This window comes from Miscanthus floridulus, chromosome 6 (genome assembly GCF_019320115.1).
Source record: "Miscanthus floridulus cultivar M001 chromosome 6, ASM1932011v1, whole genome shotgun sequence".
Classification (NCBI taxonomy): Eukaryota; Viridiplantae; Streptophyta; class Magnoliopsida; order Poales; family Poaceae; genus Miscanthus; species Miscanthus floridulus.
Genome location: NC_089585.1, coordinates 137,237,889 through 137,258,137, shown reverse-complemented (window position 1 = coordinate 137,258,137; position 20,249 = coordinate 137,237,889). Strand labels below are relative to the sequence as shown.

At 44.6% G+C, this 20,249-nt stretch overlaps 1 protein-coding gene and 1 pseudogene across 1 annotated transcript; one reads left to right on the top strand and one right to left on the bottom strand.

The window, feature by feature from the left end:
- Positions 1–8,470: 8,470 nt before the first annotated feature.
- Positions 8,471–9,034, bottom strand: LOC136459813 (putative glutaredoxin-C2). Its single transcript, XM_066459655.1, has one exon. The coding sequence runs from the start codon at positions 8,982–8,984 to the stop codon at positions 8,658–8,660; it is 327 nt and encodes a 108-aa protein (XP_066315752.1). The 5' UTR covers positions 8,985–9,034; the 3' UTR covers positions 8,471–8,657.
- Positions 9,035–12,075: 3,041 nt separating this feature from the next.
- Positions 12,076–14,420, top strand: LOC136459812 (succinate dehydrogenase subunit 4, mitochondrial-like; annotated as a pseudogene).
- Positions 14,421–20,249: the final 5,829 nt, after the last annotated feature.

The window sequence follows — 20,249 nt, the reverse complement described above, 5'->3', positions numbered from 1 at the left end:
AAGCATCCTTTCCCTGGGGTGCATATGGTAGAGTTTCAGTTGGCTAAAGGAAAGATAAAGGTTTTGACGTTGACTAAGGCTAGGGAAGATGGATCGGTCGACCCCAAGGTTCAAATATCGGCTAATGAGTATGAAGAAGCTAAGAAACAACGTGATCAACAAAAGGGCTGATATGAACCATGTGAGACATCCAGAGCTGGTGCTATGTGTCCTCATGTAACTTTTAGGATCTTATTGAACAAGTGGCAATGCTAGAAGGAGAAGGACTACCAGTGTTGGCTTAAAGAAGAAGAATATGAACGTCGGTGTGAGGAAGAAAGGTACGGAAGAGAACAGGTAGAGTTACATTAGAATTGTCCTTTCTTCTGATACTGCTGGAACAAAGGCTTGAAATTACCCATAAGACGTAAATGCCCAGAGTGCAGTAATCAATATTTAGAGTTCATGCAATCTCAAGCCAACCGCCGGTCCATCCATGAACGTTTAAGTTATCAATCTAATAACATGGATCGACACAGAAAAATGAAGGAGTTCATGATTGGCTAGGTAAGCGTGCATGTGATCAGAATTGGGCCGGTCGTGATGGAGAGAAAGAGTATGTTTGGCAAGAAAGTCAATGGTGTCCAGGAGGTCTAACAAGGATCCAGAAAAGAAGAGTTCAATGCTTGAGGAACAAAGAATTAGAAGCTCAGAAGTAAAATAGACCTCGGACATGGCGCGTCAAGCAAACAACCGATAGGGATAAGCCATCAGCTAATATTGATATGGTCTTCATCCTACCTACAGAATTCAGAGCTCCCTCCAAATATGAGCAAGAAGAATCCGATGAAGAAAGGTCTGATGAAGAAGAATTGGGAGAAACAGTGGCTCAGCTAACCCTCTAGTCTCGACAAGCTATATTTGACAAGCCATCTCAGCATCGTCACTTAAATGCTTTATACATGAAGGGATTTGTCGATGGAAAGCCGATGGCTAAGATGTTAGTCGATGGTGGTGCTGTTGTTAATTTAATGCCCTATACTACATTCCATAAGCTTGGGAAAGGCCCTAGGGATTTGCTTGAAACTGATATAATGTTAAAGGATTTCGGTGGCAATGCATCCAAGACTAGGGGGCAGTTAACATTGAATTGATGATTAGAAGTAAGACTCTACCAACCACCTTCTTTGTCATCGATGGTAAAGGAACATACAGTATGCTCCTCGATCGTGACTAGATCCACGCTAATTATTAAATCCCTTCGATGATGCACCAATGCCTTATTCAGTGGCAAGGAGATAATGTTGAAGTTGTTCAAGCCAACAACTCTGTAAGTGTGGCAACTGCTGATCTAGCCTACTAGGAGTTTGAAGATTATGAGTGCTTCTCTGGTAGAATCTTGGAAGGAGGCATCATCAGGGTCAATGATGAACATCAACAGCCGGTCCAAGCAATCGGCTCCGAGAGTTTATTTTGATGACTCCTCTAGTTGGTTATTGTGGAATGGCTAAACATTTCTCTTATAGATCAAGTTTGTCAGAATACAACCATTCTATTTCAAGGAGTCAGAATTGGATTTAAATATACAACGTTTCTAGAGGCTTGACAGCCGGCGATTTTTATGCTTAAATCATCGTCGGCTATTATGGAAGCAGTTTTTCATTATGGAATTTTGATCCTGATGATTGAAGCTAGCGCTTGAGTATAATCAATTTAAATCATCACCAAAATTAACAGCCAATACTAACAAAGTATCGCCTTTAGAACAAAATTAACAATTTAGCCTAAGAAGGCAAAAGCCGGTGCGGCACGCATCGCCTATAGTGCAAAAAGAAAAAGAAAAATACAAGTCATGGAAAAGCATCAGTGGCATTCACAGAGTCAAATAGGGAGATCAACACAATGGAATCAACTGTTTTATTCATGGCAGGGACCGTAAATACAAACTATGGGCCGAAGAAAATGTTATTCACAATTCCTTCGGTCAAAGAAGTATCTACCACAGCATATGCATGCCTGGCGAAAGCCTCCACAAACTCATGATGATCATCGCTGCTAGCGAAGCTAGGCTGATGTCACCGGAGCTCGTGTTCGAAGTTCACCTAGGTGATGGTTAGGGCCATCGCGGCACCATAACGAACGCCACAAAGAGCGATTTCCACCGCACGCATAGGGATGTCCTAGAGGCGACTCACCACCAGATCGCCTCAGGCATTCAGAGCCCCGGCGGCATTATTTGCCGTCAGTTGGAGGGCTTCCAATTCCTCTGTCAGGGTTGTGATAAGGAAAGAAAAGAATCATCAAGAAAAGCATGACGGAGCATAATGATAAAGAGACAGGGTTTCTTCTAGGAATCCTACCTGTGACCCTGGTGTCAGAATCTGCTAGTCACGCTTGGGCAGCACTGCTCTCCCCCTCCATGGTAGCGAGAGCGGTTTGGGAGGCAGCCAGGGTGGCCTCTAAGTGCTCAGTTTCTTGGGTCACCTCCCAGTGATGACCCAGCGCCTCATCCCATTCATGGAGATAATGTCGGGTGTCATCTCCATTATACGAATGGAAGGAATCAGTGGAGGAAGCTACAGACACCGTCGGTTGGGTCTCAAACCTTGCCAGTAAATTCTGGACGCCGGCCCAAGTGACGTTCCTGCGAAACAAAAATTACCAAGATCAGATGATTGTTAGAAAAAATCGGGAATACAATTCTAACATACCCTAGGGTACGGAGGCGCTAGCGTGGAGGGAGATCCTCTTCTAGAATGTCGCTAGTAGGGTGCTTGTCGTCAGCCATTGCTCTTGGCTAGGATTGGGTTTTCTGATCTAAGGATGAAGAAGGAGGAGTTGTGCAGTGGCAAGAACAAAGGTGAGTGCAGATGTGACCTTTCGACTATCCCCTGGAGGTATATATTTATAGCCAAAGTTGACACGGGTAGGTTCGTCGGGCCGCGTCGGAGTAAAGTGCAGTTAATGGAAGGCGAGAGGCTGTTCCAAGAATCGAGGAGGCCACGCATGGCCAAATGAGAAAGCAACGATTGTAGAGATCGTGGATGCAAGGAATTTTCATTTTATTGGGATTTTCCACACTTTGGTTCAGTTCCAGGCTACGGATTTGAAAATTCATTTGCTGTGGTTTTGTGTTACAATCCAAATCCAGAGACTGACTCTAAGTCAAGGATGCTTGCGAGAAGCTAGTTTTGACGTCTTGAAAGGATCATTGGAAGTCGATCGCTAAAACAACAGAGAATTTATACAAGGTGGAGAAATGTATCGACTAAATATTTGCACCTAGTGTCTCGGGTTGGATTTGAATAAGAGTTGGAAGTTATGAGTTCGGGACAGCTCGAGCTGCAATTGCAGCATCTAAGCAAATAGCGCTGGTTTTGGAAACCGCATTATCATTTAAGTTTCAGAACACAAATTTAGAAGGGATTTTGCTCGGTACGATTCTGTGTTTGCACTTGACCACAAATGGTTTGGCCCCAGAGAATTAGTCGATTCGGTCTAATCGGCTGTTTTTGGATCAAGGACCTAAGTTCAAAGTTTCTGATGGGATCTTCATTATCAATTTAGAGGCTATCACTAAAGGGAATTGGTGACAATGAAAAGGAACGATCGAGACCAAAACATGGAAAACAGATACAAAAGAAATTTTTATTCATTTGTCAACATAACCCCTAGTTACAAACTAAGGGCTGAGGAAGACATTGTTCACGACTTCCTCGGCCGAGGTTATGTTCACCATGGCGGCGCCGGCCCCCTCGAAGTCATCCACCAGGTCCTGGTAGTCGGCAGAGTTCTCTTTCTCCGAGAAGCCGGGCTCCACCAAGCGAAGGTCGCGCCCCAAGCGCACCTAGGCTATTGCCAGGGCGACAGCAGCACCGTGGTGGACACCATGGAGGGCCACCTCCCTGGAGCACACAGGAACATCTAGGAGGCGAGCCTCTAGAGTGTCGCCCCATGCGTTCAGAGCACTAGAGGCACCGCCTGCCGCCAACTGGAAGGCTTCTAGGTGCGACGTCAGAGCTGAAAATGAAGGAACGCAAGAAACCATTAGAAGATTGGCAAGATGGAAGCATCAAAGGAAACCAGGATGTCGAAGATCTTACCAACGACCCTGGCGTCTGACTCCGCCAGTTGTGCCTGGACCGCGTTCGCTTCTGCCTTACGTTCAGGGCAAACTCTAGTTGCCCATTATGCCGGGTGGCCTCTGAATAGCGGTCGGCCATCGCATTCCACTCATGGCGGAAGTGCCACACGTCGTCTCCGTTGTAGGAGTGGGCAGAGTCGGAGGAGGAGGCTGCTTGTGCCACCAAATGGGTGTCACGAGCGGCACCTGAATGATCACCACTGCAACATCAAATGGATCATCAAAGGAAGATGAAAAATCAAGATAGATTCGATCTTACCCCTAAAAATGAAGGCGTTGGCGGGGAGGAAGATTTTCCTCTAGGAGGTCACCAGCAACACGCTTACCGTGGTCCATGCTTCTCTGGATGTGGTTTTTGGAACTAAGAACAAGGGGAAGAGAAGTTGCACGGTGGCGAGAGCAGAAGCGGATGTGATCTCTCGGCTACCCTTTAGGGATGTATTTATAGCCGGGGTGGGATACTGATGGGTCTTTTGAGTTGGGAAAAATAAATTCAATTTATAGAAGATGGAGGGCCATCTCTAATATTGAGGGAGCCACGCATGGCCTAATATGGGGGGAGCAGTTGTAGAAGCAGCGGATGTGAAAATTTCATTCATTAAGATTATTTGCAGTTTCATTCAAATCCGGGATGCAGATGTGAAATGATATCCACTGCACTTTTGTGTTTCCACGCGCATCCAGAAGTGGGCCCTGGAATTGATCAGCTAACATTCAGACGGTTGGCTGATGGACCAAGCTTGAAAAGGTGGTCAATTCGATGAGTCAATCACTGGTGCAGAATGATTTGAGCGTAAGTAGAACATGTATCAGCCAAACCGAGGAGATGACAAGAGATCAATTGTGGAGCACATATTTAAGAAAGAAGGGTGGATCAAAAGGTTAAAACAATGATCGTCATCAAGTGACCAAATGTCACGCCCTTGGTCAAAAGAGGCCAAAGAAATTAGCATGGGATTAAGAGCAGATGGTTGGAAGTGCGGCGCATGCAATGGTCATGAGAAGATAATTTTGAAATAAAATCATTTTATCCCAAAATTAGGGGCATGTGTTGACACCAAAATTTGGTTCAAGAGGAGAGTACCCCGAGGTCTAAATTTGTCAAAGGAAAACCAAAATATTCAACAAGATCGGCTAACCAAAGTTGTCGTCAGATAAGTAAGATGACCCCATCATATCAGGGGATGGGCCCCATTGACAAACGCAACAAGGTAGGAAGCAAGAGGATACGTCGGACTTCATAGAAGGGAATGTCGATGTTTCACCACCGATAGCCTGCCACGGGGGTACCCGGGGCAGTTTGTTCAGGCTTCAGCGTATGCAGAACTCGACGGTAAACACAAGAGACAGTCGATTTATCCTGGTTCGGACCCTCGATCGTGATCGAGTAATAGCCCTACGTCCAGTCGGCGTTAGCCTTTGCGTTGGATTGATTGTCAAGTGTTGTCTCTCTAGGAACCCTGCCCTCCTTTATATAGTCAGAAGGCCAGAGTCCTAGTCGGTTTACAATAAGAGTTTCTAGTAGGATTATAGAATAATACTACTACTAAGATTACATGGAAAGAATCCTAGTTAGACTAGATCTTCTCTCTTCCTTGAGGGGTATCTCGTGGGTCCTGCATCGACAAGCCCCCGAGCACTTCATGGTTGAGCTCCGGAAGCCTCGTCTTGTTCCTTCAGGTCTTGCCGAGTAGGAACAAGCATCGTCCGAGTGCTTTCTTGAGTGAAACCATGTAGCGCTTCGTGAGATCTTTAGGTGGTGTGTACCTTTTTTTTGAAGAAAAAGTATTTCCATCTGGGTGTAGCCCCCGAGCCTCTTGCTATTTGGAACAAGGAGCTGGAGAGTCTTGTCTTGAAATTGCTCTGATTCTTCGTCGAAGGGCTCCTAAGCATATACCCGGGTTCTTTATAAAAAAGAACTCGGATATAGATCGGTCCGGGTTTTTTTTTGTCTTGAGGCCTTGAAGTGGTCTGTCTTGAAGAAGTCTTCTTGGTGACGTGCGTTTTTTCGAAGAAAAAATGCACTCACTAAGTGTAGCCCCCGAGCCTCTTGCTATTTGGAACAAAAAGTTGGAGGATCTTGAATCTTATGTTTTTTAAAACTCCTGTCTTGAAGAATTTCTTCTGATTGATGTGCGCTTTTTTGAAGAAAAAGTGCACTCACTGAGTGTAGCCCCCGAGCCTCTTGCTATTTGGAACAAAGAGTTGGAGGGTCTTGAATCTGAGTTGTTCAAAGAACTAAAAACCTCTCTTGTTGCAGCCCCCGAGCATATATCTGGGTTCAAAGAACTGAAAACCTCCTCTTAGGCAAGCATGCACATTATTAGAATGCAGCGCAGCGCGGCCCCCTCTCGTGCGGCCGTCTGTGCTTGTGCGCTGCGCCTGTGTCGCGTGTGCATGCATCTATGTGCTGGTGCAGCTGCATGCAGCCTTTGAATTTGATGAAACAACTCAATCGGGCTGGACCCCTGGCCGCGACATGCACTATCTAGTACACATTCTACACGTACGACAGGTGTTCGAGAAATATGTAGTGCGTCCGTACGTGGCATCCATATCCGTGTTACGTGTCCCGCCGTTGGACATGCATGCACGCGGCGGCGGCGGCGCACAGGCCGGGGCATGCACAGAATGCAGGTTAGCTACGAGCGAGTCACCGGGTGCAGTCCAAGGGAACGCATTTCTTTCCAAGTAGGAGTACGTACACATAGCATAGCATGGATCACCCACCGACCGCAGCAAGTACGGAGTACGTACTGCTTCCCAGTTGCCAACAGATCCAAAGAAGCCCCCCGGGACCGGGACCGGGATCAGGACAGACTGGTTCACACAATTGGTCAGCTCCCATCCCAATTCCCAACCCCAACCACGACCACGTGTGAGTGCACCATCATCTGCTACTGCCTGCCTATTGCTGGTGAGAGAAACAATTAATCTCTAGAAATTTTTCTCTCTTTTTGCTAATAGGAAAATATCTACACCCGTTTTACGATTATTACATGCATAGTTCTAGCTTTGTCCTACATATACATTAATTTTATAATGTAATTTAATAAAATAGCTTATTAATAGAAAAAAGTGGACCAGCGCCATAACACATCTATCCAAAATTAGCTTCGTTATATTTTTCCTTGGAATATATTTCTAGAGTGTATTTCTCGCTTAATTTGTCGAGTTGCTGGTGCTGGCTTACGCAAGGCCGTGGACGTGGTGGGCCTACCATGGCAGTGTGCACCGTGCTCATGTGGGACTTGGACCTAATTAAGGGTCAGCTTATAGTCAACATCACCGGCAGACCAGATAATTAAGTAAGCTTTAATGCCTACACGAAAAATCAAAGAATTTTGTTATGCATATTTGCCTAGATTTATCGTTTAAAAACAAAGTTCGTTATGCATACTTGGATAGATATATCGTTCAAAAGCAGTAGGAGGATGCATTCTTCTATCTTTTCGTCGGTCTTGCGGACACATGTTAGCAAAAGGACATAGGCGTATTCGGACCTTCATAATTTTCACTCACTGCTTTGTCCAATTCAAAAGGGTCCTTAACCTCTACAATTTTTTTCTCTCATTATTCAAAATCTCGTTTTAGGCCCCGTTTGGCGGGCTTCACTTCACTAGTGAAGCCATTTTTTTTGCTTCAGCTCCACGAACAGTTCCACCAGTGGAGCTGAAGCGGTTTTGGTAAACCGTTTGGCAAAATGACTTCCCTGTGAGAGCATGTTTTTAGGGGCCTGGAGGAGGAGCCGGGGGAAGCCACTTTTTTGACTCCATCCCACCCCAAATCACTGTGAGAGCATGTTTTTAGGGGCTTCATAAATGAAGCTATTTTACTTTACCCCGTTTGGTTGAAAACGGCTCCAAACAGCTCCTGAAGCCGGTGGAGAAACCCTGCCAAACGGGGCCTTAATGTGTTGTGTGTCTTCTGCAATGTCAGTCTGGCAATTCAGCGTGTTGTGTAGATTTGGCGGTTGCTCTCCATCCCCATGCCGTACGGTGGGTCTGTGCGTGACATGGACAGCCCAGCAGGCCGCGGCCAGTTCAGACTTTAGAGGTACCTCGCCAGACGTCACGACCTGCCCTGCCCACCACGCCACCACAACACGGGACGGATGACGTATTTTTCTTTAAATAATGTTTTTTAATGATTAATTGTAAATTTACAAGCTGTTATAAAAAAGCTTGATGTAGCGTTCTGTCGGCATCCCATAAGCCCATAGGCCTACGCAACCAGGCGACAGGGTGCCAACGGCAGACAGCAGCGGATAAGGCCTGCGGCAGCTTTTTTTTCTAACCTGTCGGCATTCCTCGGGCCGGCTAGTACTGTCGGCCCTCCAGTCGCCGATGCAGGCACTGCGTATGTTGGATCAATTGGAAGTAGGCCATACTACGTATAGAGCAGTATATATATATATATAGCTTGATGGATCGATCGGATCATGATGAGTAAGCATCTAATAGCGTAAGGCAGCGGATGAGTTAGCGCGCGCGCATGCATGCATATATGCGCAGTGATTCATCACAGATCATCATCAGAGCCAGAGAGCGCCGGCCTCGCGCAGGAGCGGCACGAGCTTGCCGCGGAGGTGCAGCGCCATGATCTGGTCGGTGGGGCCCACGAGCTTGCCGCCGATGAAGACCGCCGGCACGGGCGGCGAGCGGCCCACCATGCGCGCCAGCGCCTTCTCCATGTCCTTGCCCCCCGGGACCTTGTCCAGCTCGTGCACCGCCCACCCCACCCCCAGCTCCGAGAAGAGCGTCTTCACAGCGTGGCACATGCAGCAGTTGCTCGTCCCGAAGATCACCACCGCCCGCTGCGACGCCAGCCTCGACACGCCGCCGTCCGCCGCCGCCGCCATTGACGCCGCCTTCTCTTCTCCTTTGAGATGATGCCTCGATGATGGTGCCAACGATCGATCGAACCTCAACTTACTAGTTGAGGGTTCAGAGTTTATGCTGCTGCTAGCTGTTGCGTGTGTGTATGTATGTATGTATGATGAGTTGTGGTGACGATAATGATCGATGAGGCTGGCTTTATATAGCAGATCGATCGAGAGGCCAGTCTCCATCTCCACCGTACCGGCCGACCGGCCGGCTTTTGGAGGAAGTGGCCACCGGGGCAGTGCAATCTTGAGGAGTGGCTAGCTATAGCTAGTCAGGGAATCGAATGTTCTGTTGAGAAGGCTCGCGGCTACTCTCTGTGATCGCCTTTGCTTTTGGGACGAGCCACGGGCCGGCCACCATTCTACAGATTGTTTGTTTATTTAATTTGTTTGAAAATAAAAGGCAGTTAGTTACATTACATCACCAAGATCACACTGAGCTGAAAATATACCAGCGTCTGATGCATGCATACTAAAAATGATGACGTGAACTAATTAAAATTGCATGAGCCGGCCGGGTGCCATAACAGCATTTTATTTCTTCTCTATCTACTGCTACTAAAAATGATGACGCCAACTAACGGCTTGTTCGGCTGCACTTTAAGCCGGCTTGTTCGGCTTATTTTTTCAGCTGGAGCAGTGTTTTTCTCTCACAACATTCCAGCATGAACAGTATTTTTCAGCATGAACAATATTTTTTAGATCCTAGCCGAACACTCCATAAGCTTAGCTTGGCTGGTTATGTTACTTATGGTGTAATTTACTCATCTAAATTTAAGTCCTCAATTTGGCGTTCGATGTTCGTATTTTTTTGAATTTAATGTGCATTACAACAAATCATCACATCAACAACCAGAATTTAGCCACCACAAATAATATGTGGTCGTCGGGTTCTATTTGCCAGCCGTTCCAGTGAGTGTGTACGTCATCACAAGGTGCCATGCCATTTTATCATTAATATTACATTTTATTTATACCTTTATTAACAAGAGTTTTGCTTTTTTGAAAACTTCAACTGAGCTCGTCTTACACTACAGGGAAACCAATGCAACGTTGGTGCAAGTAAACATGCATGCCTCTGACTTCTTTCAGTTTATTTGTAGATAACTCCATAAGGACTGAATCGATTCTAGCTGTTTTCCTTTTTTCCGATTGCAGTACAACAAGAAGAACAATTCTTGAGTGGGCATCAAACATCATGCATTCAGCTTTCAGCACATTGTTTGGGAGTGCCATATTGGCGTAAAACCCCGCCCATTTCTTTAATGCCCTACTTTGCATTCTCGAAGTGTCAACGTGAAATGAATGGGCATATCTATTTCCACTTACACGTCGAGGTAAGAATAAATCGGCAGGATTAAGTACTAATCAATGGATTTCCAACGCCTAAGAAGACACTCAAAGAATAAAGGGGGCCTTAATTTGGTACACTAAGTCACTAGCTATAAATGTCGGTAGAATATGCCTATTCCTAAGAACATAAAATGGAGGTGAATAAGCAGTCGTAACCGCCCTATCTGCCTTTCCCCCCCATTTGAGGTACGTGTGTCTGTGTGTGATGATCGTGTAAAACTGACTTTTTATACGTGGACCCGTCTATATATATGACAATGATAACGAGCTAGTTATCTTTGTTAGATCTAATTCTATTGGCCCAACTTTATTTAAATTAAATCAAATAAATTATAAGGCTCATAATAAATATTAGGTGCAATGAATGATTAATCCCGTATGAGAAAATTAACTAGAGATTGACGCAGCTTAAATATATGTAGCTATTGTGTGCACTTGTTTTAAGTTTAAGAAAGGTGGAATGCGAGCTACCCGCCCGTAGCGCCAACAATTTTTTTTAGCTCCAAACAGTAACCAACGCTGCGTTGGTGGAAGATACAGTCTATCTTCGGACGGTGAAAAGAGTGACCAAATTAACAAGAAGGTAGCAGTGTAGGATCTACGGAAGGATAGACATAGGAGAGAGTGAGGGAGGACTGAAATAAATTTGCTCCTTTTAATACCAAACAAGATGAGTGAGAGTGTAAGGATAGACGGATGAGAGAGTGAGGGAGGGATGAAACAAATTTGCTTCAACGCATGCAGGTACAAATGCCAGAATTTCTAAAAGGCTAAATATAAAATATACATATAAATTGTACTTTCTTCATTTCAAATTATAATTTATTCTGACTTTTTTAGATATATAATTTTTACTATTTATCTAGATATAATGGACATCTCTAGATGTATAGTAAAAGTTATGTATCTAGAAAAGTTAAACAACCTATAGTTTGAAACAGAGGGAGTATCTATTAAGACGGAAAATAGTTGAAATTATGATAAGCATTCATGTAGACAACTACAAACAATGCTCTGATCATGCATGCTTTGTTTTATATTTTTCTTTAAAGTGTAGACCAACCTAAAACACACGAAATAAGTGGATATAGATTCAAACCACCTTCGAAGCTTGTTTGGCTGCACTTGTTTTATACATGGATCGAGGTGGATATAAGTGTAATCGGATAAAACCTAATGAGGATAGGGCCAGAAAATAGTTGTATGGTAGTTTATTTCTTGTGGACCTATATGTAATTTCTGAGGATGTATTTATTCTAAGCATATATTTAAGTCAAGCCTATAATTTTTTTCTACAAAAAAGTTTAGTGGATGTCATTGCCTCCTCCCCCCTCCACAAGGCCCCAAGAGCTAGGAAAACTTTACTCATGTTGATAAAAAAAACTTACTCGTGTCAATGCTTTTTTCCTTTTGATCCGACTCAAAATCACAAATTCAGCTACACGAATTGGTATTCCAGAACAAGTAAAATGATCATGGAATCTATCTACCCATCCATCTAGATTTAAAGGATTTGACTTGTCAGTCAATTCCAGGCTTTGTGGCTCGAAAGCGGAACTCCTTAGTCCTTACTGCACCACATTTGCTGGCCCAGCCCATACCTGGGCCGTATTCCTTACTGGGCCAAACCATATGTTCTCGCATACCCTCCGCGTCGTCGGCCACCATCGTTCCCAGTTTCCCTTCTCGCTGCAGTCCTCTCCTCCGGCGCGGCGGGAGAGACGGCGAGAATGGCGTCGCGAGTGCTGACCCGATCCAAAGCCCTAGCGCACGCCCTCTCACGCGACGACGCGGCCGCGCCGTTGCCGCTGTACGGCGCCCGGTCTCTCTGAGCGCTCTCCACTCTCCCTCAAAACCTGGCCGCCGCCGCCCCGTCACTGCGCCAAACATCGGTCTGCTCCCCTCTCGACCTCCCCAAGGTTCGCCTTCGCCCTCCCTCGCCCCGCCCATTTCCTTGCTCCGGATATACATTTTTTTTCTCAGGCAATGTGTCTCTGTAGATCGAATCTATGGTTCTCCGCGTTGCGTATTCGCTTGCGTTTTGTGGGGGCAGTTATAAAGTTTGCTAGCTTATAGTCTAGATAGATGAATGGAAGAATTGTTGTTGGTCAATTCTGTTTTAAGTTTTGACCATCAACAGATAAGTGATCGCATAGACTGACAACAAAAAAAGTGGCATCACTAGATCGATCATGACAAATACTTTCGCAATATGCTGTTTGAATTAACACATTTTTTATAGAAATTGTTAGTCAAATTGTCATCTTGTAGACCTTTTCACCACCAAAACAACTTGCATTTTGGATCAAAGGGAGTATCTTTGCGCAAACATTCTCTTGTTCTATTTCATTTTCTATGGAAAGCTTCTCACTTCAATACCAACCTTCAGTAGCAACTTATTCGAGAACAAACATGTCATTCCTTTGCTGACATTCAGGGGTCTTGTTTCTAATTAAATGTTATGCCACCAGGTTTCATGGTAGCTCATACCTACTGATATAAGTATTTCTTGTCATACAAGTTCTCATTTCCTTTTAATTTTGCTAGGATCAATATCCTCAAGAATTTTCTAGGATTAGTAACCACATCTTTAGAACCTGCTTGGGTTAGTCGACACATCTTTACTCTTTACACTTGGTGTGAACTTTGTTTCCATTGCTTTACTAAAGTTCTTTTGCATTAATCAGTGATGGTTCATTATTCTATGGAGGATTGAATATAGAGGAGGGAACTTAAGTTCACTGTCCTGAATAAGGAACAAGGAAGTTTTATAGGGAAGCACTACCAATTTCACACAAAAAACAGTGTCACATTTCACTATGACATTTATATTCTAACTACCATGACCATGACATTTACTGTGAGTCTGTGTATTTCTTGAATGCTTTACTAATTATTGTTTGCATTGGAAAGAACTTCTCTGTCTTGTGCAATCACACTTTTGAAAGTTTGGAGCATAATATTTGTATAATTGGCATGGAGAGTTGGATTATTAATGCATGGTTTGTGGCTTATTCTATATGTACCTAACTCTTAATAAGTTCAGTTTGTGCCCTCTTAATGAACTTGTTGTGTTTTTTACTTCTGATCCCATCTTTCTCAGCAATGTAGCGTTTGGTTGTGCTCCTATTAATTTACATTCTTGTGCCATTTCATCTTTTGAGTATTCAAACAGATTCTAGGGTATGAGCGAACTTCGCGACTCAGTGGCACACAAGTATTCCCTCGCTTGTTTTCTGCTGGAGCATCCAATGGATCTTCTGTGCAGCAGATGCAGGTGGGTCCTATTGTGCATTTTATAGCATTTATGCCTCTGATAGTTTGTTCTGACTTCCCACTAGTCATTGGTTTGCTAGTGCAAATTCAATGTTCTTTCTATACCTTAAATCTCTTCTACACTGCCTAAGATAATTGCTGATACGGCTCAATCTGATGAATTGAAAACACAGGAAAGTGCCTCCACAAAGGTGACGGCATTCAGCCCATTAGAAGCAACTATCACCAAACCCAGACGCAGTCCATTGACATATGAAAGCTTGAAAGTGAGGGTAACTGAGCTAGCTAGAGGAGCTACATATGTCATGATCCCGGCTCTGCTTTTCACGTCAAAAAATCCCATTACCACTTCTCTTCTGGTCATGCCAGTTTTCCATCAGATCTACATGTTCCACAAGGAGATCCTGCTGGACTATGTCCACCATGATGTTACCAGGAAGTGGGCTTTGATCTACTTCAAGATTCTTCTACTGATCATGGCTAAGGACACAATTGTCTACTTAGATCTATATCCGCTACGGTAGTTCCTCCAAAGATGCATTGAGCACCCAACAGGACACCAAAATATTGAAGATAGACTAATGGCAAACTGCTGGTTCTTCTGTTCTCAAATACTATATCTTCGTTGTCCTTTTTGTGCTTGTTACTTGGATTTGGATTGATTGGTGCCCTACTGAAAATTGTGTCTTGTCAAGTAATTTTCATTTGGCCCTAAATCCCTGCTAAGGTGGAAGACAGTTTTATGCTAGCTTTGTAATAATGGTAAATATCGATAGTGATCTCTTTTCAGTTTGATTGTGTAACTTGCCTAGTTATTCTGGTCTTGTTTTTTGTTCTGCCTATCTCGGATCAGTGATATTGCTGTGCAACAAGCACATGGTTGCTTGCTTATTTCCCCCTCATCAAAATGCTGACTCCTGGTGAGTGGCTTGGTACCTGCATTGCCGTGATGAAGAAACGAAGTGCAAAGGGTTCGAGTGTTTTGACTGTTTGTCATCGTGCTGGTATGGATCAGTTCGAATTACTCCCTCTGTCCAAAAAATGATGTAATCTTCACGTCAAATATTTTAAAGTTAGGCTAAATGATACTGAATAAATGTTATTAGATTAGTAATGAAATATATTTCTATAGTGCATTTATTTAGAGTTATAAATATTGATAATATTTTGGATAAATTCAGTTAAAATTAAGGAACTTCGATCCAATCCAAACTCAAAATCACATTTTTTTTTTATAGAGAGACAGTACTATAGTAGGAGTACAATGCATCCATGTGACTTGACACGTTGGATGCAGCTACTCGTTTTGACCATCGTACAGTTGCATTGTACTTACCCAAATGATCAATTCATACGCTGCTGCGTCGGGCCATCGTTTTGACCATCGTACAGTTGCATTGTACACGCACAATGTGGTGTGATCGTACATCTCTCATGCCCAACTGCAGCACATCGGCACCCATACAGCACAGCAGGCCCCATTGGCTGGCACTACCAGCCCTACGCCGGTAGTATGCGTCCATGTGATCATGGACGCAGACAGCAGATACCAGTGTCGCAGGAGCTGTGGCCTGCCAGTGCCAACCAGATACCGGATCCTGATGCAGCCTGCAGCCTATTCTCTGCTCACCACAGTTGCAGCTCCCAAGGGAGCAATCCATCCGTGCCTGTCTGCACGTCGATGGCAATGGGATTCTGGTGACGCAGAAAACTTCACATGCAGCAGGCACCGGACAACAGGAGGCAGAAGGGAGTTTTTGGTGTCTGGTTGCCCCCTAAAGTTTACTCCCTATGTCAAGATAGAAATTGTTATGGGATACGTGTAGATCAAACTTTCTCAACTTTAATTAAATTTATAGAAAATACGTGTAACATTTATATCTCCAAATAAATTTATTATAAAAGTATATTCAACGATCTATCTATCTAGTGATACTAATTATGTATTATAAATATTAATATTCTTTTATATATAATTGGTCAAAGTTTAAAAAAGTTGACTATTTGGGAAGCGAGAACGACTTCTATTTTAGGACAGAGGGAGTAGTCTCTATCCCATCGGATGTTTGGACATATGCATAGAGTATTAAATATAAACTAAAAAAATAACTAATTGCACAGATTGTGACTAATTTGCGAGACGAATTTTTTAAGCCTAACTAGTTCATGATTTGACAATGTGGTGCTACAGTAAAGCTACAGTAAACATGTGCTGGCGATGGATTACTTAGACTTAATAAATTCATCTCGCGGAGTACTGAAGACTTCTATAATTTGTTTTATTAGTACCGAAGACTTCTTGTGAATCCTCGGAAACTTTTGGTTCTCAGCCAACCTATACAAAACATTCATCACTGCCTTAAGGAATCTGTAGCTTTTTGACGACCGTGGTACGTTTTTTCATTAAGAGGAAAGCAGTTGAAGTACAAATCATACATCTCCAGTAAGCCTAGGCTTACTGAAGATTTGAGTCATTAAGGTTTGTAATATTGCAGAAGTCATTTGCGACCCGGAACTTGTAGTTTAAATGCTAAATTCCTTTTGGATAGTTTGCAGAGTTCCTAGAAGATGTTCACTCAGTGTTGTGTTCTAACTTATAATTCTCTATGCTTTTGTCGACTAACTTCTAGCCTTCCACTGTCGATTGGGGGGAAAAGATCAAATTATCTTACTGTAAAAATGGTACACTGACGACAATCTGTTTTCCATGATGTCTTGTCTGTCAGCTAGCAGCTTCTACTGATTCTAAAAGAATCACAATATTCAACAAAGTAAATGAAGTTCAAGCTGATGCACTGAACTTTGGACAGTCTTCATCATGTTCAATAAATACAAGAAGCTGACTTCAACATACTAGAATCTTGATTCCCAATAAGAATAAAAATGTATATAACCGTGCCAATGGCACGTTCGAGAAAAAAAGTTAATGCATACTTTAACACTTCCCAGACCCAGAAAGTACAACTTCCATTAGAGTTGCTTCTGCAGGCTTTTCTGTTACTAGTTTTGGATCCCTAGCTTGTAATAGTTCAGCAATTTCCCCATCACCCTGTGTAGACTAAAACGACGCCTTTTAGTATACCTACTATCTATATATGGATCTAGTAAGAGGATATCTCATAATTCTGATTTCAACAGGCTGGAAGTTGGCCTGTTCTGATGAACACTTGGTATTGTGACAGTCATTGGATTCTCATCTACAGAAGGACACCAAGCATGTGCTGTTTACTTCTTTAATTTGGTTCCCTTGGGCTCTTGTGGAGTAACTCTGGCTGTCTGGCATGCACCCTGAAGATGTTTCTCTTGATATATATTATTACCAGCAAAACAGCTGAACTTCGCATCCTAGATCATGTCCAAAGGCAGTCCAGGTTCAGTGCAGCTGTTGTGTTCATGCAAGCATACAATGATATAATACTACTAATATAGTATATGCTGTCAGAGACAATTAAGACTGAACATAATTTTTTTTGCGAGAACAAATGGATTTGTTCACAGTTGTTCTCTTCGGACTGTTGAAGAACCGAACCTAAACAGTCAATCTGATCCAGGCAACCACATTGTTTTTGTTTTGTAACAGCATCCAGAAGTTCAGATCAAAGGTACTTTCTGCAGAATGAAAGAATCTTAATTTACTAGAGACGATAGATTTGTTTGGGATTAAAAGATCTTCAGATATACTATATTAGTAACGCGAAGAGAGGCAGAGGAAGACCGAAGTTGACTTGGATAGAGGCAATAAAAGGAGACTTGAAAGGATGAAATATACCCAAGACTTAGCCTTAGATAGGAGTGCTTGGAAAACAACTATTCACGTGCCTGAACCTTGATTGTTTCTGCTGGGTTTCAACTTTAGTCTACCCTAACTTGTTTGGGACTTAAAGGCTTTGTTGTTGTTGTTGTTGTAAAAGATCTTCAGATGTCCTCCAATTTTCTATCTGGCGTGTGTGTGTATGCGCGAGCAAATTTGATAATCTATTCGATCCAGATTGGATCTCGGAGGGAGAGTATCTGACTGGACCCCTCCTTATTGCTGTTACAGCTCTCCTAGGACTAGAATTTGAACAACTTGCGCCTGCTAGCCGGCAAAGAGTTGTATTGCACGTTGTTTCCTAAATCATTCAGATTCTTGCACTGCATCAACTATTTTTTTTTTCGAAAACCTCATAGCATCAACTAATCGCATCGAAACTAAACGCACGTTTCTTAATCTGAAGCAGTAAACAATCGAACTCTGAATTTGTTGGAGGAAAACTAACTGTATATAGCGTGTCAATGTAATTAGGGACTTGTCAGGCTGCGTTCAGTGGTGACGGTGATGCTGATGCTGACCACACAGAAACTTGGAGGACTCCATACGAAGAAATCACAGAGGGTGACATGCCTGTAAAGTTTCACCTCGTTTTCGGCATGAGCATGCCTCAGTCACGTACACCTCATTGTGTCTCCCCAATTCTTAAAGACTCTAAAAAAACACCCAGTGGCCAATACACTTGTGGCTGCAGTTAGCTAGCATGTGACATGATGATAATGCAGTGCAGCACATTCTAATTTCTCTGAATGTTAGTAGTATGCTAGCTCTGTATCTGCAAGATGAGCCAAAGACACTTGTTTTTGCCGCGAGCTGCCCAATTTGCAGTAGTTTAATCTTACAGCAGGTGCTCATTCGGAAGCAACTATTCCTGTCCTCCATGTTGCAGCTTGCCAGCCTAATGGAACTACACTTTGAGCATGCATTGGTGTGGGCTGGTGGCTGCGTAGCTTACCAGCACATGACGTGCAACTCAGCTGCAGGTGGTGCAGTATCTCCTTGTGCAAACTGATGTCACTCCTCTGCTCAAGTTTCACATTCTGCACCCATGGTCATCGTCATGAATTCCAGCCTCCCTCAGTCCCTCTCACAGACGACAGTAATCTTCAGTCTTTTCACCGGGTCACTCTTCAGCGCTTGAGTCGGTCAGTTCATTGAATGAGAGTTTTCTCTTAGGAAAAAAAAAGAAGTTTTTCTTTACATCACAGCAGGGACAGGCTTTCAGTCACTTTGCGGTGACAGGGAGCCTTTGGGCGCCCGGAAAGCGAGTGCTTGGGCTTCCTTTTCTGACGTCCATGGCCATGGCCTCCTCCTCCTGCCCTACGCCACTCGCCACACCAGAGAGAGAGAGAGAGAGCACGCTAGGTGACAAGCGCATCATACTGCTCGGCTTTCCAGCCTATCATGGACTCACTCACTCATGGTCAGCCAGTCAAAGGAGGAGAGCCCTGGGGCCAGTTTGGATGCCAAAAGTTTTGATAAAATATTACCGTAGCATTTTCGTTGTTATTTGGCAATAGTGTCCCATCATAGTCTAATTAGGCTTAAAAGATTCGTCTCGTAGATTTCATCTAAACTGTGTAATTAGTTTTATTTTTTAATTTATATTTAATGCTTCATGCATGTGTCCAAAGATTTGATGTGACGGGTAATCTTAAAAAATTTAGCGTTTTGGGATGCAACTAAACAGGCCCCTACACTAGGCCACACTAGCCAGCAATATGTGGTCCCCATCTCGCAAAGCTCAAGCTAATAACAGCTGGAGCCTGCCCTGGAGGGAGGGAGTGTCTGTCTGCTGCTACCGCTTAGCAGTAGCAGCTATCGCAGGAGGACACTGGACACGGCCACGGGCACCACCGCCGGCTAGACGAGGGCCCGGCCTGGCCAAGGAACTGACCGATGCCAATTATCAATTACTCCTGCTTGAGAGTTGCCACATCTCTGAAGGAATTCTGATTTCTGGCCAGCAGAAGGAGAAAAGTTGTCGAGAAAAGTTTCGCATGAAACAATTCAGCTGTTCTCGTTTTCCTCTGGACGAACCAATTCAGACGATTCAGTTTCGGTTCTTGCTTTCAGTTGAGATGGAACGTGCAAGCTTAGTCCCGGTTACCCCTCCTAAAAACTTGAAGCTAAAAATCTGAATAAAATTTACCTAAAGAACCAAACACCCCTTCCTAAAAGCTTCTAAAAACTTTAGGAGGGCCAAAAACTTTAGTAGCTCCACCCCCTCCTAAAAGCTCCTAAAGTTCATCCTGAACCTGGGGTACCCCTTCCGACCGCACGCTCCCCCACGCCCCCGCACCCACGTCCCAAACGCCGCCGCCCCCGCTCCCTCCCTCCTCCACGCCGGCGCCCGTCGGATCTGCCGCCCCCACTCCCTTGCGCCGCCGGATCCGCCGCCCCCGCTCCCTCGCGCCGCCGCACGGGCCGGCCGCGGCGCCCCCGCTCCTCCACGGCGTTCGGCACCGGCTCCGCTCCAATCTCCACCGCCGCGGCCTGGCAATGTCCGCCGACGAGGACCTCTTCGGGTGGCCGCCCGTCCACCCCCGCCTCTACCGCCTCCGCGCGGCCCACCACCATGTCGTCCACCTTTGGCGGCCGCCCCACCACTCCGTCCGTCGTATTCGCGCGCCCCACCACCCCGTCCTTCCCCCGGCGGGGTCGGAGGACGAGGCCCTGGTGGGCGGGGCCGGAGGCCGAGGCGTCAGTGGCGGGCACCCGTAGCAGCTGCCGTTTGGGCGTAGGGAGGGCGGAGGCACCCGTCCGCCCCGCCGCGCTGTGTCCTGCAGTGCTGGTGACCC

Bases quoted from the DNA above. Each gene is read 5' to 3' on its own strand.
- LOC136459813 (XM_066459655.1), bottom strand. From the start codon at position 8,984: ATGGCGGCGGCGGCGGACGGCGGCGTGTCGAGGCTGGCGTCGCAGCGG.